We start from the raw sequence: 21,526 nt of genomic DNA, 5'->3' as shown, positions 1-21,526 counted from the left end.
GAATCTGGAGGGCTGGGGAATTCTGCGCTATCAACCTATGCAGCAGCATCCTGAGCCACAACAGCTTGCACCAATCACCCAGATTCACCTCAGAAAAAAACAGCGTGAATTTACTGCCCAGAAAAGCAAGCCCCTAAGAGCATCACCTTGAGTCAGGTATCGTGTGGGCAGACACTGCTGATTTCCCCAGCGGGAGGCCAAGCGCAGCGTGCGTAGGCTCTGTGCAACCAGCTCTGCCAATGCCCCGTAAACTGGACATTCAGCATCCCCTGCTGTCCTAGTCCGGCTCCCCACCTCCAGCACACAGGCAGCTCGGCCAAAGAATCCCAGGCCTGACCCTCAGTCCCTCACTTTATTCCAGCCCAGGGGGCCTGATGCTCCTCAGTCCTGACCGGCAACTCCCCTGCTGTTCCTGCCCAATGGGCCTCACAAACGCAGCTCTGTCACAGCACTCCAACCCCCTGCCACTCCAGTCCTGGATTTACATACAGCATTTCCAGGGCACTTCAGCCCTGCCAGTTAATCCTGAGGCCCTCCAGAGCAGAGGGCCCCTGGTCTTTCACAGAGCTGCAGGACTCAGAATTAACAGATCAGTGGATCACTAGGCATTTAGATTAAAGGGAAAACATACAACAAAACCAGGGCTAGCTGGGAAGAAACACGGGAGGGGGCAGAATGCATCCTGAGAGTCAAACTGAGATTCTAACAGCTTGGCCCAGCCCGAGGATATTGTAGCAATAGCATCTGGACAGTGATTGGCACTAGACAGGGCGTGTGATTACAGCATGGGACTGGCATTCAGGAGACCTGGACCCTGTTCTCAGCTCTACCATGGACATGTGGAGTGAGCCTGGGTTACTCAATTCCCTCTCCGTGCCACAGTGTCCCCATCCGCAGAATGGGTAGTAACATTCATCTAGTTCACAGGGGTGCTGAAAGGGCAAATCCATCGTCTGCAGGGTGCTCAGGTGCTGGCTGGGTGCTGCTGTAAAAATGCCAGGGTTGTTAAAACAAGAGTGGCTTTTGTAGTCACAGAAGGATGGAAATGAGGGACCAGTGGGAGGCTGCACTGCAAGGGAGACTGACGAGTTTTAGTGATACTCTCTAATGGGCTGAAAGAGGCAGAGGAGCCGGAGACTGAAACACAAGCTCGCTAACGAGTCTCTTCACTGTTTAGAAAGCAGGCCATTTTCTTTTGCTTCAAACTTGAGCACAGATGACAAGGAAAGGAAGGATGGCAGCTAGAGATGGGCACTACTGATAGCAGTGTAGGGCTTCAACAGCAGCCAGACAGCAGGAGAGAGATGGTTATTGTGCTCACAATGAACTGTACAGGGAGAAATATGAGCAGCCTATAATGAGCCATCCTTTCCCAGAACATAACCCGGCGCCATAAATCTTCTCTGCACAAACAGCAGTGGTGAGGAGGCGCTGCAGCCGGGCTAGCGAATCTGGACTGGCTCACGCAGAAGGCCAGCTGCATACACCAAAGGGATAGCCTCCCTTTGGATCTCCACTGAGCTGCACCCACCAGGCTATCCGGGAGAGGCAAGTGGTGTTCCCAGCACCTGCTGAGACCCAGCAGAAGCAGAATCCCTAAGCGTATGTCTAGACTGCAATTAGACACCAGGTCTTGGGCTTGCAGGGCTCGAACTAAGGGGTTGTGTCTTTGTGGTGTAGGTGTTCCGGCTCAGGCTGGAGCCTGGGCTCTAGGACCCCGTGAGATGGGAAGGTTCCAGAGCTTGGGCTGCAGCAGGATCCTGAACATCTCTACCGCAGTGAAACAGCCCCTTAGCCTGAGCCGTGTGAGCCCAAGTCAGCAGGCACGGGCCAGCCGTAGGTATCTAACTGCAGTACAGACATCCCCAAAAGGTGTGTGTGCAGTACAGACATCCCCTGCAGTGGGGTGTGTGCTTCCCAGCATGGGGAGACAGATGTGCTAGCTCTGCCTGAGCTAGTGCTCTGAAAATAGCAGTGTAGCAGTGGCCTGGGTAAGGGACTGTGTACGTATGTGGGGGTCCCGGCGGGTTTGTACTCAGATGGCTACCCTGAGCTGCTGCCCGTGCTATCCTCGCTACACTGCTATTTTAACCCACTTGCTCAAACAGAGCTAGCGTGTGTCTGTCTCCCCATGCTGGGAAGCACACTCCCAGCTGCACTGCAGACACGCCCAAAAGCTCTCCCCTGTATCCCAACTCCTGACAACTGTCAGTTCTAGAGCTGACCGAATATTCCGTCCCATGGCAACTTCCAATATTTTAACATGTGTTTGCATCCTGAATGGGGATGAAAGCTGAAATATTGAAACATCGTGTGTAGCACAAAGTTCTGAAAATGTTTGAATCAGAAATGTCAAAATGTTTCAGAGGAGATCGACATTAATGTCTCTGTCCACCTGAGCAGCCATGGTGACTGCTGGCAGGTGTAGTTCCACATCCCATGTGCCCCCATTCTCCCCTATGGGTCATGATCTCTGGCTGAACTACATTTCCCAGGATGCACTGCAGTCACAGGAGTGAACGCTATGGGTGCTGTTGCCAACCCAAAGGGGAAGACGCTGAACTGGAAATATTTTTGGCCCACCATAAACCACAGAAACCTCCTGGGGGAGGGAGTAATGTCTATATGAAAATATGCATCCTTCATGTTGAGAGCCACAAACCACATCCCCTCTGCTAATATAACCATCCGGAATTCCAATTGATGAATGAAGATGTTGAGTTGCTGAAGATCTAGAATGGGTCTCCACTCTCCTCCTGTTTGGGGACTAGGAAATATGGGGAATAGAACCCTCTCCCTTTATACTGAGATGAGACGTACTCTATTGACCCTTGTTGCTGGAGGGTTTGCCTCTTGTTGAAGAATCACCTCACGAGAGTGGTTCCTGAAGGGGGCTTGTGAGGGGCGGAGGGAGAGGAACTCCATGGAGTATGCTTGATGGATAATTTCTGAGATCCAATTGTCTGTCGTGATCAATTCTCAATTGTGGTGAACAGCATAAGATGGCCCCTGAAAATAATGGGGGAAGAGATGGGTGGCATCAGTGGTGCAAGGAGGGTCTTGACTGAGACATCAAAAGTAGCCCTTTGCAGGTGACTGGGCATGGTGATAGAGGGGGCCAAGGCCTCTGAACCCTCTGCGGTCCCAGCAGAGGCTCGGCAGACGCTGGCAGTAGAACGCGTGAGGAAGAGGTTTACAGGTTTGTCTCTGGTGTTTCCTCTGTGGGGCTGGAATGTAAAACCCCAGGGAGCATAAGGTCGATCTCAAGTTCTGTAACAAGTGTAGGGACGTGTCTGTTTTCTTGTTTAAGAGATTTGACTCTTCATGGGAAGGCCCTGAGTGGAGTTCTGGACCTCTGTAGGGAAACTTGCCAATTGTAACCTAGAATCCCTTCTCATGAATATAGCAGTGGCCAGCCCTCTGGATGCCATATCTGCTGCCTCTGCTGCACTAACTTGCTCTCCTCTATGAAGGACTGGAACTGGGCTATGTTTTCTGCGCAGAGCTTGTCCTTAAAGCCCACCAGCCTGGAATAGTTGTTCAGGTTATATTTCACTAACAGAGCCTGATAGTTAGAGACATGAAATTGCAGGCCCACAGAGGAAAAGACCTTTCTTCCAAGAAAGGCCCAGCCTCTTTGAGCCCTTGTCTGTCAGGGTAGCCTTTGATGGTGTGACCGAGTCCTCTCTGCCTCTACCTCTAGAAAGTTGGGGGTGGGATGGCAGAACAAAAATTCCTTAGGCTTAGGAAATGCAGACGCCACTTCTAAGCACATGCTTGGAGGAGTGCTGCTAGTCAGTTGGGGTTGATGTACGGGGGGGGTCTTCTTGGCCTAAATCAGTGTGGGGCCTCATAGCCTTCTCCATCAGGTGTTTCCTTAGGCAAAGCTCATGAGCTTCATGAGTTCTTGTGGAAACAAGCAACACATATTGCACTTCACTGAGATATACATCTCACCCAAATAGTAGAAGCTGTGTTGGTGGTCATCACAGACGGAGAAGGAGTGAGAGGGCAAGAGATGCAGTTCTTGAATCCCGGGATTCTGGGCATAGTTCCAGACCACTGGGAGGGAGCTCCCAACCGAGGAAAAACAAGATACACTAACTATACGATAAAACTCTAATTATAGTAATAGGCCAAGAAGCATAACAAACTATTTACAAATCTATTTACAGGTTCTCTCAAAAGCTGGAGAAATCTGTAGACACAGGATTCTGACTCAGGCCATGCGCTGGTGAGAAGGAACTGGAAAGGTGTTGGCCCGCATGATCTTCTATGCCCTTGGTAGGAGAACGAGGATACCTACCATGCATGTGAGGGCCAATAGGCGCTGCTTGTTAAAATTTCTGGACTGGGGTGCATGGTACGCATCTGTACCCCACGTGTAGAATACAGATCAGGACCAGACCTTGAAGAAGAACCCAAAGTTATCTCTTTCACCTAAGAAGACAAAGGCACCAGTACCTTTGGGCCTTTGAGATACATCCTGACCGAAGAGAGGGTCAGCCACCATTTTGCTGGCAAACTATGGATGAGAAAGGCAATCTTAAACAAAGCCTTGAACCAAAACTTGCTAGATGAAGTTTTAGACTTTTAGATGTGCGTTTTCACTTTTATTAGCTGGTAACCATTTCTAGCTCCTCTGGAAAAGGTTGCACATTCTTCCCCTGACAAAATTTAAGTTTTTTAATTGAAAAGCCAAAGACCAAAATACTTTCTGCTGTTGGCATATAAAAAATCTTTGCCAACCTGTTAAAAATTTTCAATTTTCAGTTGCCAAAAAATCTGTTTTTTTCAAAGAAAACCTGAAAAGTTTCTCATGGGCAATTGTTTTCCTCCAAATGGGTCCAATTATTAATATTAACAATCTGCATTGCTGGAGTGCCCAGAGGCCCCAGTAGGACTGGGGTCTTATTGTGCTAGGTGCCTCTACCACATGAGCTAAAAGCCAACTGGCTGTTAGCTAAGGCTGTAAAGCAGACTCATTAACTGCTCTCTCCTAAGTGGTCTGGTGCCACTAGAAGGGACAGAACACCATACCCAGGAGGTGTGTGGGTTACATACACACCCTTTATGGCTCCTTACTTGCCCAAGCTCTGCCTTCCCATCTACACTGCTAAAAATAGCAGTGTAGTGTCTCACTGCTGCCAGAGCCGTTCCCTGCTGCAGGGAATGACTCTGGCTGTAAAGAAAGACTCTGCCAGCTCCCCATTGTTGGAGCCTTCCACTGCAGCATGGAAAGATTCCTGAAGCGGGGCCTTTCCCCGCTGCCTCCCCTCTGCCAGAGCCTGTTACCGACAGGTGTAGCTACACACCTCAGTGTGGATGCAGCTTGCTTTTCACTGCAGTCTATAGCTACACATACCCTACACACCGCTGCCAGTAGTATGTCGTGTAGATGTAGCCTTAGCTAACTAAATAAAATTACCTCGGTTTTTGGAGTGTTCCCTGTACTAACCATAGGGAAGTTAATAATAATGGTGTAATTCTCAGCATCTTCACTCAGTGTTTCACTTTGCACCCCTAGATTTCAAAGCACTTTGCAAAGTGTTATCATCTCCATTTTCAGCTGAGGAAACTGAGGCTCAGGAAGGTGACATGACCTGGCCAAGGTCACTCAACAAGTCAGTTGCTGAACCAGGAATAGGGAACACTGGAGATACTGGGCTAACATCAGCCAGTCTGGAAAGCTGAGTGTGACCTACGTAATGTAGGTCATCTGCTATAGCCTGTGAAATTTGGTGCCAGTGAGTGTTTATGTTTCACAGTGTCCAATTTGCAAGATAACTGAGGTGAGAGGGCTAAAAATAATGCTGCCAGTTGGAAAAGGCCTATCCTCAAACCCCCCCCCCCGCCCCCAGTTATTTTAATATTTCTGTATCTTTTTCCTGCAGTAATGGAAAGAGACAAGCTCTTCACAAGTTAGAGCTGAAATTCTTCACTCTGTCAGGAAAGAGACGGTCACGTTTGTTGTTGTAAAGATGACCTGATTGGGAGGTGAATACAAACAAATGGTGCCAAACCTTGGCCTCAGATTTAGGAGTGTGACTCCTAGCCCACGGGCTCCAAGTACCATCCACAAAACAAGGATTGACACTGAATATCACAGTTACTGAGCAGAGCGGCTGGTATCGCAAGCCCTGCTGTTGGTGCAAGGGCATTTCAAAGGGACGCTGTCTTGCAGCTTAGCTCCAAAATCTGACCTGCCTTAAAAAAAAACCTCCCTGGCGCTAGAAAATTAAACAAATGAACAGGCTCTTAGTCACCTTCCACCTCACATCCACTATCCTGTGACCCCTCCCAGCATTCACCGAACTTACAGTGGCACCTGCGGCACATTACACTCTCCATTAGCGGAGGGACAATGAGTCATTGTTAATGACAACTAAGGCTTTGGAGAACTAAAAAACGTGTGAACATCCAGGGATTTCCCCCAGTTTAGGAAAACAAAGGTTCAGCTAATGGAGGTTTGGATAATGGTGTTTGTCCTACACCTCTCCATAGGCTGTGCTCAGATGCCACTGAAGATCTCATACAAACAAGGAAGTAAATACCAAGAGCTATTTGATTTTTACATGCATCTGAAACAGCACTATCCCTGTCTCCTAAGGGACACAGAGAAGTCAGCAAAGAAAGAAAAGAGGAGATATAAGCCACTTCAAAGGTGCTGCTACAAAGCAAGAGAATAAAACCTTCAGTGCCAAAGGGCTGCAAAAAAAGGTAATAGAATGAGATTACTGAGAGCTGGAGAGAAACCGTTAGATGCCATCCAGACACTTGTCTTGCCCCCAGGGGCACAGGGTAAAACTATTTCCTGCAGTATATTCTAGCATGGCCTTTTCACTCCACAAGGGAGAATGCAGGCAGAGCAGCATCTCTGCTCCCCCTGCTCACTGTCCCAAAGCCCCCCGCCCTGCCGCCGCTCATACCCCTGCTCTCAAGTTAGCAGACACCTCCTCATTCTTGATGACACGTCTTCAGTACAGTGCTGCCTGTCAGGAAGCTAGGAGTTATGACAGCTTTTGCTGTCAGATTTGATTAACATCTATTCCAGTCCTGTCAGTCAGGTAGCTTTGATCTCACAAATTCAGCTGGTTGGACTATTCCCTTTAGTGCTTAAGTTCTTCGTTCACACGCGGCCCCTATGCAGGAAGCCAACCAACTCCAAGGCCAGATACTACAAGGATGCAACCTCTGGGCTGTTTATTATTTGAATTTTACTTTCCTTCCCTGGAGTGTTTCAGGAATTGCAGAAATGTACTGAACTCAGAGGAGGAAATCCTGGCTGGGTTTATGGGTGTGCTGGGTTAGAGAGGAAAGAGGGAGTTTGTTTTTTCCTAAAGAGTTGCTGATGCCTCAAGGAAAACTTTGAAAGTTAATTAGGAGGGTCAATGACACAGAAACACTGATGGAAATGCAAGGACAGAGGAGAGTTTGGATTCCATGCCAGGGCAGACGTAGGATTCTTGCGCATCACCATGGGTAGCTTCATGACCATTAATAGCAATGGTAGCTATGCAAGCTAAGACAATGATAGGGATGGCAAACTGATTGCCAGCTTGAGTCAAAGACAAGCTGATTGCCTGCTGAGGTCAAGAGAGGATAATTCCTTGTACAACCAACAATATTACATAATTGGTTAAGATGCAGTGTGGGGAGGGATTCTCCTTCCTCTGAAACTTCAGGTATTGACATCTTCTAGCACACAGGATAGCTGGACCTTTACTTGCGCGGGGGGTAGGGGGGAAGGGAAGGAGGAGATTATCAGCTGAACATGAACTCCAATGGCCAAAAGAGCTACAGTAAACCTCAGAGTTATGAACACCTTGGGAATGGAGGCTGTTTGTAACTCTGAACAAATCATTATGGTGGTTCTTTCAAAAGTTTACAACTGAACACTGATTTAACACAGCTTTGAAACTTTACTATGCAGAAGAAAAATGCTGTTTTCTCTTTATTTTTTAGTAGTTTACGATTAACACAGTACTGTACTGTATTTGCTTTTTTTTCTTTTTTTTTGTCGTCTTTGGTGTTGCCGGATTACGTACTTCTGGTTCCAAATGAGGAGTGTAGTTAACTGGTCAGTTTGTAACTCTGGTGTTCGTAACTGAGATTCTACTGTACTGCAATCCTGGGATGTATAAACAGAGGAACCTTGAATATTTGGCACTCATGCGACTGCTGCTGGAATACTGTGTTCAGTTCTGGTGCCCACAATTCAAGAAGGATGTTGATAAATGGGAGAGGGTTCAGAGAAGAGCCACAAGAATGATTAAAAGATTAGAAAACCTGCCTTATAGTGACAGACTCAGAGGTCAATCTATTTAGCTTAACAAAGAGAAGGTTAAGGGGTGACTTGATTTTGTCTATAAGTATCTATGTGGGGAGCGAATAACAGGCTCTACAGTCTAGCAAAGGTCTGACATGATCCAATGGCTGGGAGTTGAAGCTAGACAAATTCTGACTCACAATAAGGCATACATTTATAATGTTCGCAAAAAGAAAAGGAGTACTTGTGGCACCTTAGAGACTAACCAATTTATTTGAGCATGAGCTTTCATGAGCTACAGCATCCGATGAAGTGAGCTGTAGCTTACGAAAGCTCATGGTCAAATAAATTGGTGAGTCTCTAAGGTGCCACAAGTACTCCTTTTCTTTTTGCGAATACAGACTAACACGGCTGTTACTCTGAAACCTGTCATTTATAATGTTGAGAGCAATTAACCACTGGAACAATTCACCAAGGGTTGTGGTGGATTTTCCATCACTGACAATTTTTAAATCAAGATGAGATGTTTTTGTAAAAGCTCTGCTCTAGGAATCATTGTGGGGCAGTTCTCCGGTCTGCGTTATACAGAGGGTCAGACTAGATGATCACAATGGTTCCTTCTGGCCACAGAATCGATGAAGCTAATCCTCTATGGCAAACCTCAGGTTTCTCATTATGTACGTGGTATGGCAAGGAGCACTGATCCCTGTGAACGAGAGAGACATTTTACAAACATTTCAGCACAGGAGCTGGAAAGTCTGTTGTGTTCCTTCTAGGGCTGACCTCTCCCCCACTCTGAGACTGCACCTCTCTTCCTGAGAACACCAGAGACACTCCCAACTCATCTATGGGCTCTGACTCTCAGCTATACCCAGCAAAGCAAAAGCATCAACCAAAGCTCTCTCTAGCCGTCTGGACTGTCCCTACAGGATCTCTCCGTCTCTGCCCCTACTTCCCTCAGCCTCGGAGGGCTACTCCAACCCCCCTTATACTTCTAGATTGGCACTGACTAGACACCCCTGACAACCTCAGTGTGACATTAGAAATACCCTCTGCATCCCAACACTGAGCTTGAGCACCTGACACCTCAACAGAATAGCCCAATGTCCTTATGTGTGGGCCATGAATCTGTCATGCTATCGCCGGGGCACACTTCATCCACACCTGTAATGCTGCAGAGATGCTGGGTGCAGAAATAGCTGGATGGAAGCCACAGGGCACCGTCAGGGTAAAACCCTCAAGGCAGGATCATTTTAAGACGTCTTTTTCAGCACCTAAAAGGGTCTTTGTTTCAGCGTATGCTGGGCTACTGCAGCCTGCTCTGTCCCTTCCCTGTCCTTTCAAGTGGGCACATGGACATTGCCTGTCAAATTAACTTGGTGTCTCGGAGAGCACAAAGGCTCCTGCTGTGCCGGGATCACTGACTGGACAGGCACTTCACTGGGTATTGAGCGCTGTGCCCTCCTGCTGGCTGCACAGAAGAGCTAGAGAAAATTCTCTTCAAATCCCTTGCTCATTTCCTTTGGGATTGTACTTCAAAAACCAGCCTGGTTTTTCATTTGTTCTCTCAACCACAACTGGAAATATTTCCCTGCTCAGCTTGTCTGCAGCTTGGATGGTTTTTCCTTCCCTTTCGAGTCTATTTCTAACCTGTCTCTTTCAACGTACATCTCATTTGTAAAGCTTTGGGATTTCTCGCTAATTAATTTCCAAGGTAACTGCTCTGAGATGTCCTCTCATTTTGAAAGCCCACGATACTCAGGTGTCTGCCATTTCCACTCACTGGCCTCAACGCATTCCATGTCTCCACCTAAATCAAAGCTCCTTGAAAATATGACACTTTGAAACTGCTTTTGTCTTTTAAAGAAATATTTCTTTGTCATTCTCTACAGATAATTTCTCACTCTGCTTCACCTCCCTGCAGTTTAATTGCATGTGTTTTAGTTCCATTGTGCTGGGCATTAATATTTAGACCAGGAGATGTGTTTTTCCATTTACCTAAGCAGTACTTTGTCTGTGAGACAAAGATAGTTAATGGGCCAGTCAGTGTACCAAGCTGTCCTTTCCTTCTCAGCACTCTGGCAGGGGAATAATTTACAATTATGCTCAGCAGGATCTGCTATCCCACTTGTCATGCCAGCAGAGGTAAGTCCAAATGGTACCCGCCTCCTGGTCTGTACAACCCACACTGGGCAATGCCAACATGCCACAGCTACACACTCCTTAGAGCGCTGGAGATCAGATTGCCAGAGATGTCTAGCAAATCCCCCCATCAGTAGGAACTGCATGCTGTCTCTTTACAAGGAACTGAAGCTGAAGAAGCATCTATTTCTGAAAACCCATAAAGTAGGAAGGGTTAACAACAGGCTTCCAGTTGGCCCAGCTAGGCTGGTGGGCTTGGTAGAAGCTATGGAGCTGGCCTGGGAGCCCCAGACAATCTCCCTCTCCTATTTATGCCTCTTCTGAAGATTTTAAGTCTGGGAACCAAACCTTGGGGTATGCTGAGCAATTACCACAGGTCCCAGCTCCACTGGTATATGCTAGCCCAGACTTTTGGAGATGCGTGCCAGTGTGGCCTCATTTGTAAAGCACCCTATTATGCAAACATGCCAAGGCTCTGCACTTTACAAAGCTCTCAGACTGTATCTTCATTTGGCTCCCTCTGTTCCGCCTGCAGAACCAGCGCTGAAAGAGCACTTATTCACTCAATTGTTCTAGCTCTATTGATTCCAACGGAGAATGAGTAAACGGCGACTCTCTTCATTAAGCCTCTGCCATTTTGCTGGGAAGAGGCATTGTGTTAGGTTTTATGACTGTCACTCTCCTCCCTAGCTATCAGCATGGAAATGATGCTTGAATTTCTTTGAAGGCACAGAGAGCCAGACTGAGCAGAAAGTGCAGGACTGCATGTGGGCACAGCACCATGGGAGCCTACCTCCCCTTGGGGGTGCAGCATATCCTCCACCCACCTTCAGGTGGCTCTTTAGATGGCCCTGCCCTCTACATCTTGGGGAACAGCAAAGGAGGCAAGACTAAGGCCTCCAGGAGTCTTGATCCCGTGGCACTTCTTCAGGAGGGGAACACAGACCCCCGGGATAGTTTGGAATTGGGACAGAAACCCTCCTGAGGTCCCCTGGATCTATGTCCTAGAGAGAAGGGACGGTGAGAAACTGAAACCCTGATCTGGGCCTGGCTTTCAATACAACATTGCCCAGGGAGGATCTGGGACTCCTACGTCTAGGAGGGACGCAATCTCTGGGGCTCGAGCATACACCCATTGCGGTCTGCATGGCTGAAGCACAAACCAAGCAAATAATCGCAGGGTAACTTGCCGCAAGCAGCACACACCTGTGGCCTTTCTTTTCAGCGCTTTTTCTTGCCTACTTTAGCTGGAGAGCAGAACCAACAATGTTCCAGTCCTGGTCAGTCAGCTAAGAAGTCAACGATTCTGATTACGCAGAAGTAATCAGGATGCAAAGCCTGGCTGATGAGGCCTCTCTCTGTCAATTTACATCCTTATACCTGGCCCAGAGAAAGACGCTAAATTCCTTAGCATGACACTCAGAAGCCTGAACAGATAGGCATAAGACCAAAATAAATGGCTGAAACACTTGGATGCCCTATGCCTCTGAGGGTGCACGAGAAAAAAGCAAGCACGACCAGGCCCCTCAGCATGGTATGCAAGCCCACAACTGTCTGCTATGCAGTCAGAAAACTAACCAGTGAATGAAGGCTGCAAAGCAGAGAACAGGATTGAGAGTGGGCATGAAAACTGGTGATTATCTTCCTCTTCTCTGATACTATCTTGGAAGAGGAAAAACAGCTAGATTGCAAGGGAGCCGCTGAATAACAGAAACACAATAAAACTATCAAAACATACAAATCTCCAAACAGACTCCCTGTGGATTTGCTTGTTTAGGGATTGCTTGCTACATAGCATCCAGCTCCTCCAAACATATGTGTGTTAACAGAAAGATCTTAGAGAACTGGTGCTCTCTCAGCAGAGCTGCAGACCCCATGGTGAATCAACTCCCCCGAGGATGAGATCAAACTTTCAGATGTTCCCAACTTGAATTTCAAACAGGTTTAAAAATTATTGAATAATACATGACAGCAGCTGAATTGCTATTATAGTAGATGATCAACTGGTTTGCTCAGAGTATAATAGCTGGAGAAGGATGGTGATAATGGTGGTTTATGTCATGTGTGTGGCAGGCGAGTGTGAAAAGGTGCATCCTTTGTGTGGAGCTATTGGGATCCTCACAGAAGAGACGGGAGCCATTCCTTAGCATTTGGCTGGTGCTTTATTGTTACGTTAGGATAATTTCTTGGAGTCCGAAAACTGGACCAGCCAATGCCCTCGTCCCAAATGCAGATAAATCTCAGCCCTTAATGTGAACCCACACCAAACAAAGACCCGCCCTGGCCCGATACTCAGACTAGTCCCTGCGTGAAGTGCCACTACTGTAAATACAAACTGGAACCACTGCCATAGACCCAGCCTACGAGGGTGTGCAGAATACACACTTCCAACTGTTCCTAAAATCAACAGATAGCCCAGAAGGGCTCACCTGCCAAATGGGGCAGTGGCCTTAGAGTCACCTGACACATTTCGTTTCTGAAGTGAAGGCATTTCTCTGTGTACTCCATCATCACAATCATAATTGTTTGCACTGTGAGGCAAACAATGGAAAGTGGGTCTGATTCCTTCAGCTCCTAACCAGATGTCAGCTTTTGTCTCAGTTACAGCAGTGTAAGTCCAGAAAGAGGTTAGGGCTTGTCTACACAGGGAAGGTGACTGGAATAACTATTCTGGGACTACTCCTTGTGTGGATACTCATATTTTGCAAAAGCTATAGTACTTAAAATTCACACCCTTCCTTATTCAGGAATCACCTCCGCAGCAAGACAAACCCTTAATCTGGGCTAAGAGCAGAACCTGGGGCCCTTCTAGCTGTACTATTCATTTCCATTTTCCAAATAATGTTATGATAATTTCCACTTCTTGTGACTTACAGAAAACCAGCCCATGGGACACACATTATCATAGCCCGGAGCTCATCAGACATTACAAAGTGATGCATAAATATCAACAGGTGGAAATGTATCCTCAGCATGAGTCAGTAGAGGGCTAAGCATTTAAAGCATTGGACAAAGCTCCACCAATAAAAGCCATCTCCCCTCTATTCCCTTCAGTACAGGAGCCGTGGCTTTCTCTGTATTCTGTGAGGAACCCAGTGCACTTTGGGATACTTAATGAGGCTCAGGGCATGTGCTTACTACGGAAACATCAGCTTTTCACCCTGTCTTCAAACCAAAAGAGATCCTCCACACTAATTGGTTTTACATTCCGACCAGTTAAGGAATGAGGATTCAGTGGGAGCACTGATGCTGTTGCATTCTGGGAGTTAATATCTGTCTTCACAGGCCTTAAGTCTATGGTGGAATCTCTGAAAACACCACTTCAGAAGCAGAGAGTAGAATCCAAAATAGGTTAACTGGTCATTCTTTTCTTGTACGACTGTTGACATTTTTCTGAAGTGACATCATTTGTGAAGTGTGTGCTCTGTTATAATTGGCTGTTTTGAAGAACTATAATAAATTGCTGCACACAGGGTTCTACACTGACAAATACAGGAAGGAGAAATAACCAAGAGTGAGAAATAACCAATACAAAGTGGTAGGCTCTTCATACACAAAGAACAATACATTTGTTTGTAGTGTGCAGCAAATAGGCCTATTAAGACCCACAGGAGAACCTTAAAGAGACAGGTTCCTTCGCAGGGCATTGTTCATTCTCTGCATGCTCAGGAAATGGCAACATAGTGGAGTTTATTTATCTGTAACTATATATTGTTATATAAAAAAAATAAAAACACAGAAAAACTATGTTAAAAGGACATTACTAAGATTTCAAAGTCAATCACTGAAAAGTGGGGAAATGACACAATTATGGTCGCCTGTGCAACCTTAATTCAGCCCCTTTGTGCTTATGCTTTATAACGCAGTCTTACATGATCACATACTATTTTTTTTCCCACAGGACCCTTACTTCCGTCACTTAATTAGCAGCTATTCAATATTTTTTTTCCCTTCCCACTGTTCAGAGTGTGCCTCCTGCTTTATTTATTGCACACTATTCAAACCCTGCTGTGAGGGCAGAATCATTAATTTCCACCTGGGCTTTTCTGAGGCACTCATCACGACACTCTCTGAGTGCTTCATCGACATTATTTTCACAACACCCCCGTAAGATCCCCATTTTACAGACGAAGTACTGAGGCAGAAAGATTAAAATACCCATTTTGGGTACCCAATCCGAGACACCCTGGACCTGATTTTTCATAGCACATGTAAAACTTTATGTTCAAAGCACAGCTACCATTGACTTCAGTTGCCGCTGTGGGCGCTCAGCACTAATGCAATCAGACACCAGGGTCTCAAGTTGGGCACCCAGCAAATTAAGAACAGACAGTGATCAGTTTAAGTGACTCACCCAGCATCACACAGGAGCTCTGTGGCACAGGCAGGGATAAAATCCAATTCTCCAGGGCTGCATTCAACTGCTTTAACCATGAGACCAGTCCCAAGCTGCCCCCTCCCTGCACTCAGGTTCAATCTCTCAGCCGCCAACTCCCAGTCACAGTGTCTCTCCTCCCCCTGCCTCCAGTTCCAATCCCATTAGATTGCTTGACCCAAACTACTCCTTTCCCTGCCCCAGTCTAGCTTTTGCCCTGTCGTCTGGGCACTCACATCAGATTGTTTCCTGCCTGGGCTCCAATAGGAGGGTCACTGAGAGCACAGGAAAGACAGGCTCCCAGCTCTTCAGTTCCAGCCCAGATCCACCCCAGCCCAAGGCAGCTGGGAGCGGCCATTATAGGGAAAGTCCAGCATTGCTCCTGTAGCCCAGGGCTGGAATATGCTCATTGGCTCCATGGGCATGGCATACATGCAGTCTGGTCACCACTGGGAGCTGTGAGAGGCCCAAGCATGCCCAGTGTGGATGCAGTCTTTGGAGATTTTACCTGCTAGAACTGAAGAAGTCTCTACTGAGCAGGTATGACCTAGATTTTTCCAATGGCCACGTTTGGGTGGATTTTCACAGGGAACATCAAAAAGCACAGCCCTGACACAAAGGCTACTCCTCTCAAAATGGTAAGTCCCTGCTCCAAAGCATAGACATCTCAGGGAAAGGCTGCCAGAATGTTTTCACATGGGCTAAACAACTTATTTCCCCCCAGCCTTCTTCTCAGAAATGCTGGATTTTTTTGGTGAAATATTTCATAAAAGGAAGAAAAAAAAATTCAGCCTATTCCACACACATGACATGAGAAATTTCAGCCCAAATGGTCAAAGCTTGGCAAAGTTAAAAGCCGCTGAAAAGAGGGTCTTATAACGAGAAGTGTTGAGCAACGCTCCCAGCCCTGCCAATCAGAATACCTTTCCCATGGTTAATATGTTGCTCTTTCTTCTCTAGATCTGAACACCAGGCTGGTGGGATCCTCACCTCTCAGTGCTCAGCTAGCAGCCCCTAGAAGAGAACTCAGTCCACTCTTTTCCCTGTGTGTCCGCTGATATACTGTACAGCCCCAAGCACATGAGAAAGGACCGGAGCAGAGATTAACATACAAGAAGAGGGAATTAGAGGGAGACTGAAGGGTAAAGTCTTCCCTCCTCCTCATGTCCTGCATGCTCTCCTCCTGCTTTGGCTGTCACCTGGCTTTCCTCCCCTTCTTTAACAAGCCAAATCGCCATTATACCCATGCCTGATATATGCTCCTTCTCAAAGGCCCTCTCAGTATGGTACTGTGGCCATTCACAGGCGCTGTAAGAGGACACTGCCTGCATTGTGCAATAGTGTTCTAGCTTCCTATGGACAATTTTTAGGCTTTACCCTCTCAGCTCCCCTGTTTACCCAAGGGCATGCAGAGTGAGTGACTGTGGCCACTATTACAAAGTTAACATTAGCCAACAGGCTCCCTGCAGTTCTCTCCCATTCTAAGCCTTGAGAAGAGCTGTGGTATCACGCAGGTGAGCCTGCAAATCCTTGTGTGGCGCACATGACTGCTGAACTCCAGGGGAGACCACACATGGCTGCAAATCAAGCTCCATGCTAGGGGCAGTCTGGCACTCGCACAGGGAAGTGCAAAGTCCCCCGAATGCCTGTTGCCTTGCTCTCAAGGGTGCAGAGTAAATGAGGGGTAAAGAGGAGCACAGACTGTCTGGAGAGACGCGCAGTCCTCATCATGCTAATGAGGTGCTTAGGCTCTCCTGCCTCTCAGCAGAAGTAACCTGGCTCTCAAGTGGCAGCGCTTTCATTAACATCATCATCCTGAACATACGTAAAATGAGGTAGACACAGTTTGCTCAAACTTTCCAAAAACTGGGACTGACAGACATCAAGCACAGAGCACGTTAACCAAAAGAGAGATGTTCACATTTTGAACATTTGGAAACAGGTAGTTACAGTAGAAGTCTCAAGGTGACACTGATGCTAAGGTTGGCTCCAGACAGATATTGTAGCAACATATGCAAATAATGTTTTAATGTTAATTTAGCTGTTCTCTTATTCTTCGGCTGGGTTGGGGATGCAATGATCATTTAAATGATCATACAATCCCAATGTTAGAGATTCATTCTGTAATATGCATAACAGTAATGCTGAGCACTTCTTATAGCACTTTATGCAATTCTTGCTTTACAGTTTGACAAATGTAGGAAGCTGCTACAGAGAGTGAACAATCAGAATTAAAAATTTGATCTCGTATATATTTCAGTAAATCAGGTTCGTCTGTAAAGCACTGCACTTAGCAGCACGCTAATATCTCTGATGACTGACACTGAATAAAACAACAAGTTGCAGCCTCCCCAGGGAGCTACTGAAACTAACCTATTTTCCTTTCTTCTGAGTAGGTTTGTCATATCAGCTCTTGGCCTGTCACGTCACCAATTTCTTATTTCCATCTTGAGTGTATTTCAAAGCAGGGAGGGTGCTTTTAAACAGCTTTGGAGGGAGGGATACATTTTTAATAAACAAAAGAGAATTAGATTGGAGTTTGTTTTTCATCAGCGTCTATCCATTCTCTGCAATGTATGGACTTTATTTAATTTCATTGTATTTAAAGTTGCCACGGTTCCATAAAAAGATTGAGGAGGTAGAAGCAATAAATCATTTCAAAAGCCTAGTCAAGTGCAGAACTCAGACATGATTGAAACATCAAGAAAAGAGAACAAAAAAGAACTCTGGGCACGTCGGGACCAGATGGAGGAATTTTATAATCATCAACAAGACATGGCCACAGATCAGGCAGCGCTGGACAAAAGCCAAGAGATAAGTCACTTGCAACTACTTTGGAAACCGACTGCCCATTCTGATATTTTGACCTTTTTTTTTGTATTACAAATCATCACTAAGCGGGAAATAATCATCCTAGATGTGTTACTGAGCTAATGGGCAATGAGGTTTGAATCCTCCCCATATCATGTTCTTCTCCATGGCCAGAGTGGATCCAGTCCTGTTCCCTTTGAAGTCAATGGGCCTATGGTCTGATCCCACTTCCGTTTTTAGAATGTTGTTAACTCTTTCCCTCCCCTCTGAGGGAATTCAAGTTGGGAGAACCAAAGTCTGAACTAACCTTTTTCTCATGTTTGTTGGCAAAGTCCATGACATTTCCCATATAGATGCTTTTCAGGTTTCTTTTCCTAATAACTCTATGATAACAAACCAGCACATGCCTCACAGTCCTCCCAAATAATCCCACAATAATAAGCCAGTGAACAGTCTAATCCACATGAGCGACCCTCTCTTAACAAACCAGTAGACACCAAGCTCAGTGCTCAGAAGTAAGCGAGAAGTCAATTTCAAGAGGTTTGACTTTATTAAGCACCAAAAATGTGGGATGCTCATCTGCTCATTAAGAACAGGTTGTACAACCAGATTTCTGCTACTTTCGCTTCTTGACCAAGCCAGAATTCTGGATATGGTTTGGAGAAGTGGGTTCAGAGTAGATATGAACTGACCTGAACGTTTGCCCAAACAGTCCCTGCCCCAGCGCCTAGGATTTAGACAGTATGCAACAGCTGAATGGAGGGGAAGGGACTGGGGACGACGGAACAGTAGAGACAGACGTGTTTGCATAAAGGAGCTCATGAATAACCCTACAATAACAAACCCTACCCAACTAGCAACATGGGCGCAGCTTAGCATTCTGGGGAAACCCTAGAGACACCAGCTAGCATGCAGTGCCCAGGGCTCACATGCAATCTGGCCTTTGTGTTTTGTGCGGATGATGGGAATTAAAAACAAGTCAAGCAAGGAAACAACAAACAAAGATTTCAAGTTTCCAAAGGTTATAAGCCACAGCAATTAAAGAGTTAAGGAAAATCTCAGCAATATCCTTTTAAACTCCAGGATTGATAAAGCTGCTTTTCTACTTCCCACCCAACATGAAAAAAAAGCCCTGGCACATACTGTTTGTCTTGAGCCTGGCAGGTTCGCTGTTCCGGCTCCCAGCTTGGTTTATGGCCTTGACAAGGAAGATGTATCTGGTGCCACTCTGGAGCCCGTGCACGGTGTAGTGATTCTGTTTGATGTTGGGGACAATCATCCAGCTATCCATGGAGTTGTACAGACCTGCAGTACAGGAGCAAGGTGTGGAGAGGAGATTTATTACCAGGTAATGGAGTCAGAGGACAAGATATAATGCAAAGGCAACACAAGCTGGTAAAGTGGAGTTCATGGACCACGCATCCTTCAGACTGATTTACTGTCTGCCCAGGAGTTAACAACAGAAATTTGCTGAAGAGGCTGAAGGAAAATTTACATAAATGATAGAAAACGGCTGCTGGGGGAATTTTTTTTATCATCACATGAAAGTGAAACTTGATAAGTCAAAGCTGGCACGGCCAGGGAGTAGTGAGAAAGGGGATGCAGGCATTGCAGTCAGCCTGTCATGTTGTTATCTGGGGAAGGGATGGAGGCGAGGGCCAGAGAAAGCTTTGAACAGAAATTAAAACATAAAGATTCTTCCAGGTCCAGGCCATCTGGAAGATGAAACATCCAGCAGAGGACGCCTGGGAGAAGACAAGATAAGCCAAATACAACGAGCTGCTGATGAGACCTCACTGAGTGGGCAGACTTGATTGTTGGTCTGTCTCTGGCTTAGCACTCACATTCATTACAGCTGCTTAAAAGGGCTGCTAATGAACTCCAGGTGTAAGCTCTCCCATTAATTGCAGGAGAGCAGCACCAGTGGTCACGCCAGGAGGAGCATGCAGCTGCACCCCTGGCCTTGCCAAATGTGCCGGGTGACCGGAGAGCTCTCACAGTTTGTAATTTAATGCAGAGCGATTTGTTTATCAGACAAAAGGTCTTTGCCTGAGCTGGTTTCTAAGAACCAGTGCCTGTAAACTTAACCCACCCTCACTGCAGCCACTCCAATTAGCTTTCCCTGTCTACAGGGATTACCACTGCAACAGGGTCCAAGCAATGCTGCTAATATGCTGCGGCCTCACTGAGTCTCCTTTTCAAGTTGCCATGTAAAATGCAGATAAAATACTGGTGTGCTTGGGGACTTATATGACCAAAATGAGAAACAAATGCTTCAGGAAGTGCACCTTGGAAAGGCTGGGAGCTCTTGATGGCGTTTACTTGGTTGTAATAAACGACGGCAGTAAGGGGAATGGACTGGCAGCGAGGCCCTGCGGAACATGCTCCCTGCCAGTGGAATTTCTTTAGCTGGAGGCCACCTCATGCACAGTAGTGCTTTCACCAGCCAACGTAATCCTGCCATCCTGGCGTGTCCTTTTCACTGCTCAGTGGGTTGTAGTGTTAAGAACATTGATGTGATGATCCTCCCCACGCACCCCACACGTGCCTCCCACACATGCTCAGCGTCCAAGGAGAACCCACCAGGATGGAGCTAAGAAGCATTGTCAGTACAGCCGTATAGGATGGTGCTGGAAGCCTGCAGCTGCTTCCACCCTCCTGCAGAACAAAATTATTTTCCTCCCCAAATGTTTCCCTTGGCGACGTCCACTTCTCTCCTACACTGCTGTCCTGGCTGCAAGGATGAATTTCCCACAACCATACACAAATTCACCAAACAGCAGTTATGGCTGTGGTCAATATTTATTCCTTTTCATTAGCCATTGCTGCTACCATTACAGGCCACAAGAGTAAAGGGCACCTGGTTCTGAGGGTGCATTCACCTCCGTACAGCAAGCCAGCACAAGGTCTATGTGCCATTGCCTAATGGCCTCTCTTGAATGAAACATGGACTTGTTCACCTCTCACAATTTCTCTCTCCTCCAGGAAAATCTTGCTGTGTCATTCAGCAAGTTGTAATGGGTGACACCACAGCCCTGTGACACAGCCTATTAAAAATAAAAGGAAATATGCCATTTGTGCTGCTTTACGATTCTAATACCTTCCCACTGGTAGTCACATCACGTACATACTACATGGGGCTTAGTGCTCACAGATTAAAAGGGGAAAGGAAGTTACAGATATAATTAATATTAATCCACGAATGACACTACAGGCTAGTGTAACTCATACTAGCAATATGTCACTTTGTCTCCCTCTAGTGGCTGATTCATATAAGAGATTAAAAGTCTACTAAAACTATCAGCTAAGGGAGTTACTCAAGTAGCTCAGAAGCAGTGGAGGATTATTCTTTTAGCATTGAGGGTCCCCAATTAGGTGGTCATTATACAGGCACATTATGTATATCCTGGGCTAATACAGGATTACAGAGTAGCAAGGGAAAGGAAAACAGCAACATTGCATCCATGGGGGACATTCTTATTACAGATATCTGTGCTATAAGCAAGTGCTAATGTCAGTTAGAGAAGAAACTGCCGCGAACAGCTGCTATAGACCACCAGAAGTGGAGGAAACAGACAATGAAACATTCCTGGACCAATTTGAAGTACTCAGACCCATGGTCTAGGTGGATGGCAACTACCCAAGTACCATCTGTTGCATGACAGACACCCAGGCATGGGTACCAAAGATGTGCCCAGGTAAATCAGAAAACAGCTTTATGACAGATAATCCAACATAGCTCTACTTCTTATCAACAGAGAGGAACCAGCTGGGAATATGAGGATAAGAAGGAAATTTGAACCTGTGATTACAGGCTACTTGGATTCAGCTTGGTAAAGGATGGAGCACAGAATACAGCAGTACATGACTGCTAGATTTCAGGGAAGGAAATTTAGGGAATGAAGGAACCTACCAAATAGGGTGCAACA

At 46.4% G+C, this 21,526-nt stretch overlaps 1 protein-coding gene across 3 annotated transcripts in view; it reads right to left on the bottom strand.

Moving 5' to 3' along the window:
• The window catches only part of MID2 (midline 2), a 329,458-nt gene that overhangs the window by 24,082 nt on the left and 283,850 nt on the right, over positions 1-21,526 (bottom strand). For all 3 annotated transcript variants that reach the window (XM_037908993.2, XM_037908991.2, XM_037908992.2), the window contains one exon: positions 18,741-18,902. In XM_037908993.2, the coding sequence (XP_037764921.1) occupies positions 18,741-18,902 (162 nt within the window). The remainder of the gene's footprint in view (positions 1-18,740; positions 18,903-21,526) is intronic.

Source organism: Chelonia mydas, chromosome 9 (genome assembly GCF_015237465.2).
Source record: "Chelonia mydas isolate rCheMyd1 chromosome 9, rCheMyd1.pri.v2, whole genome shotgun sequence".
NCBI classification, from domain to species: Eukaryota; Metazoa; Chordata; order Testudines; family Cheloniidae; genus Chelonia; species Chelonia mydas.
Note: the sequence above shows the minus strand (reverse complement) of the source record. Positions and strands in the feature narration are given on the sequence as shown.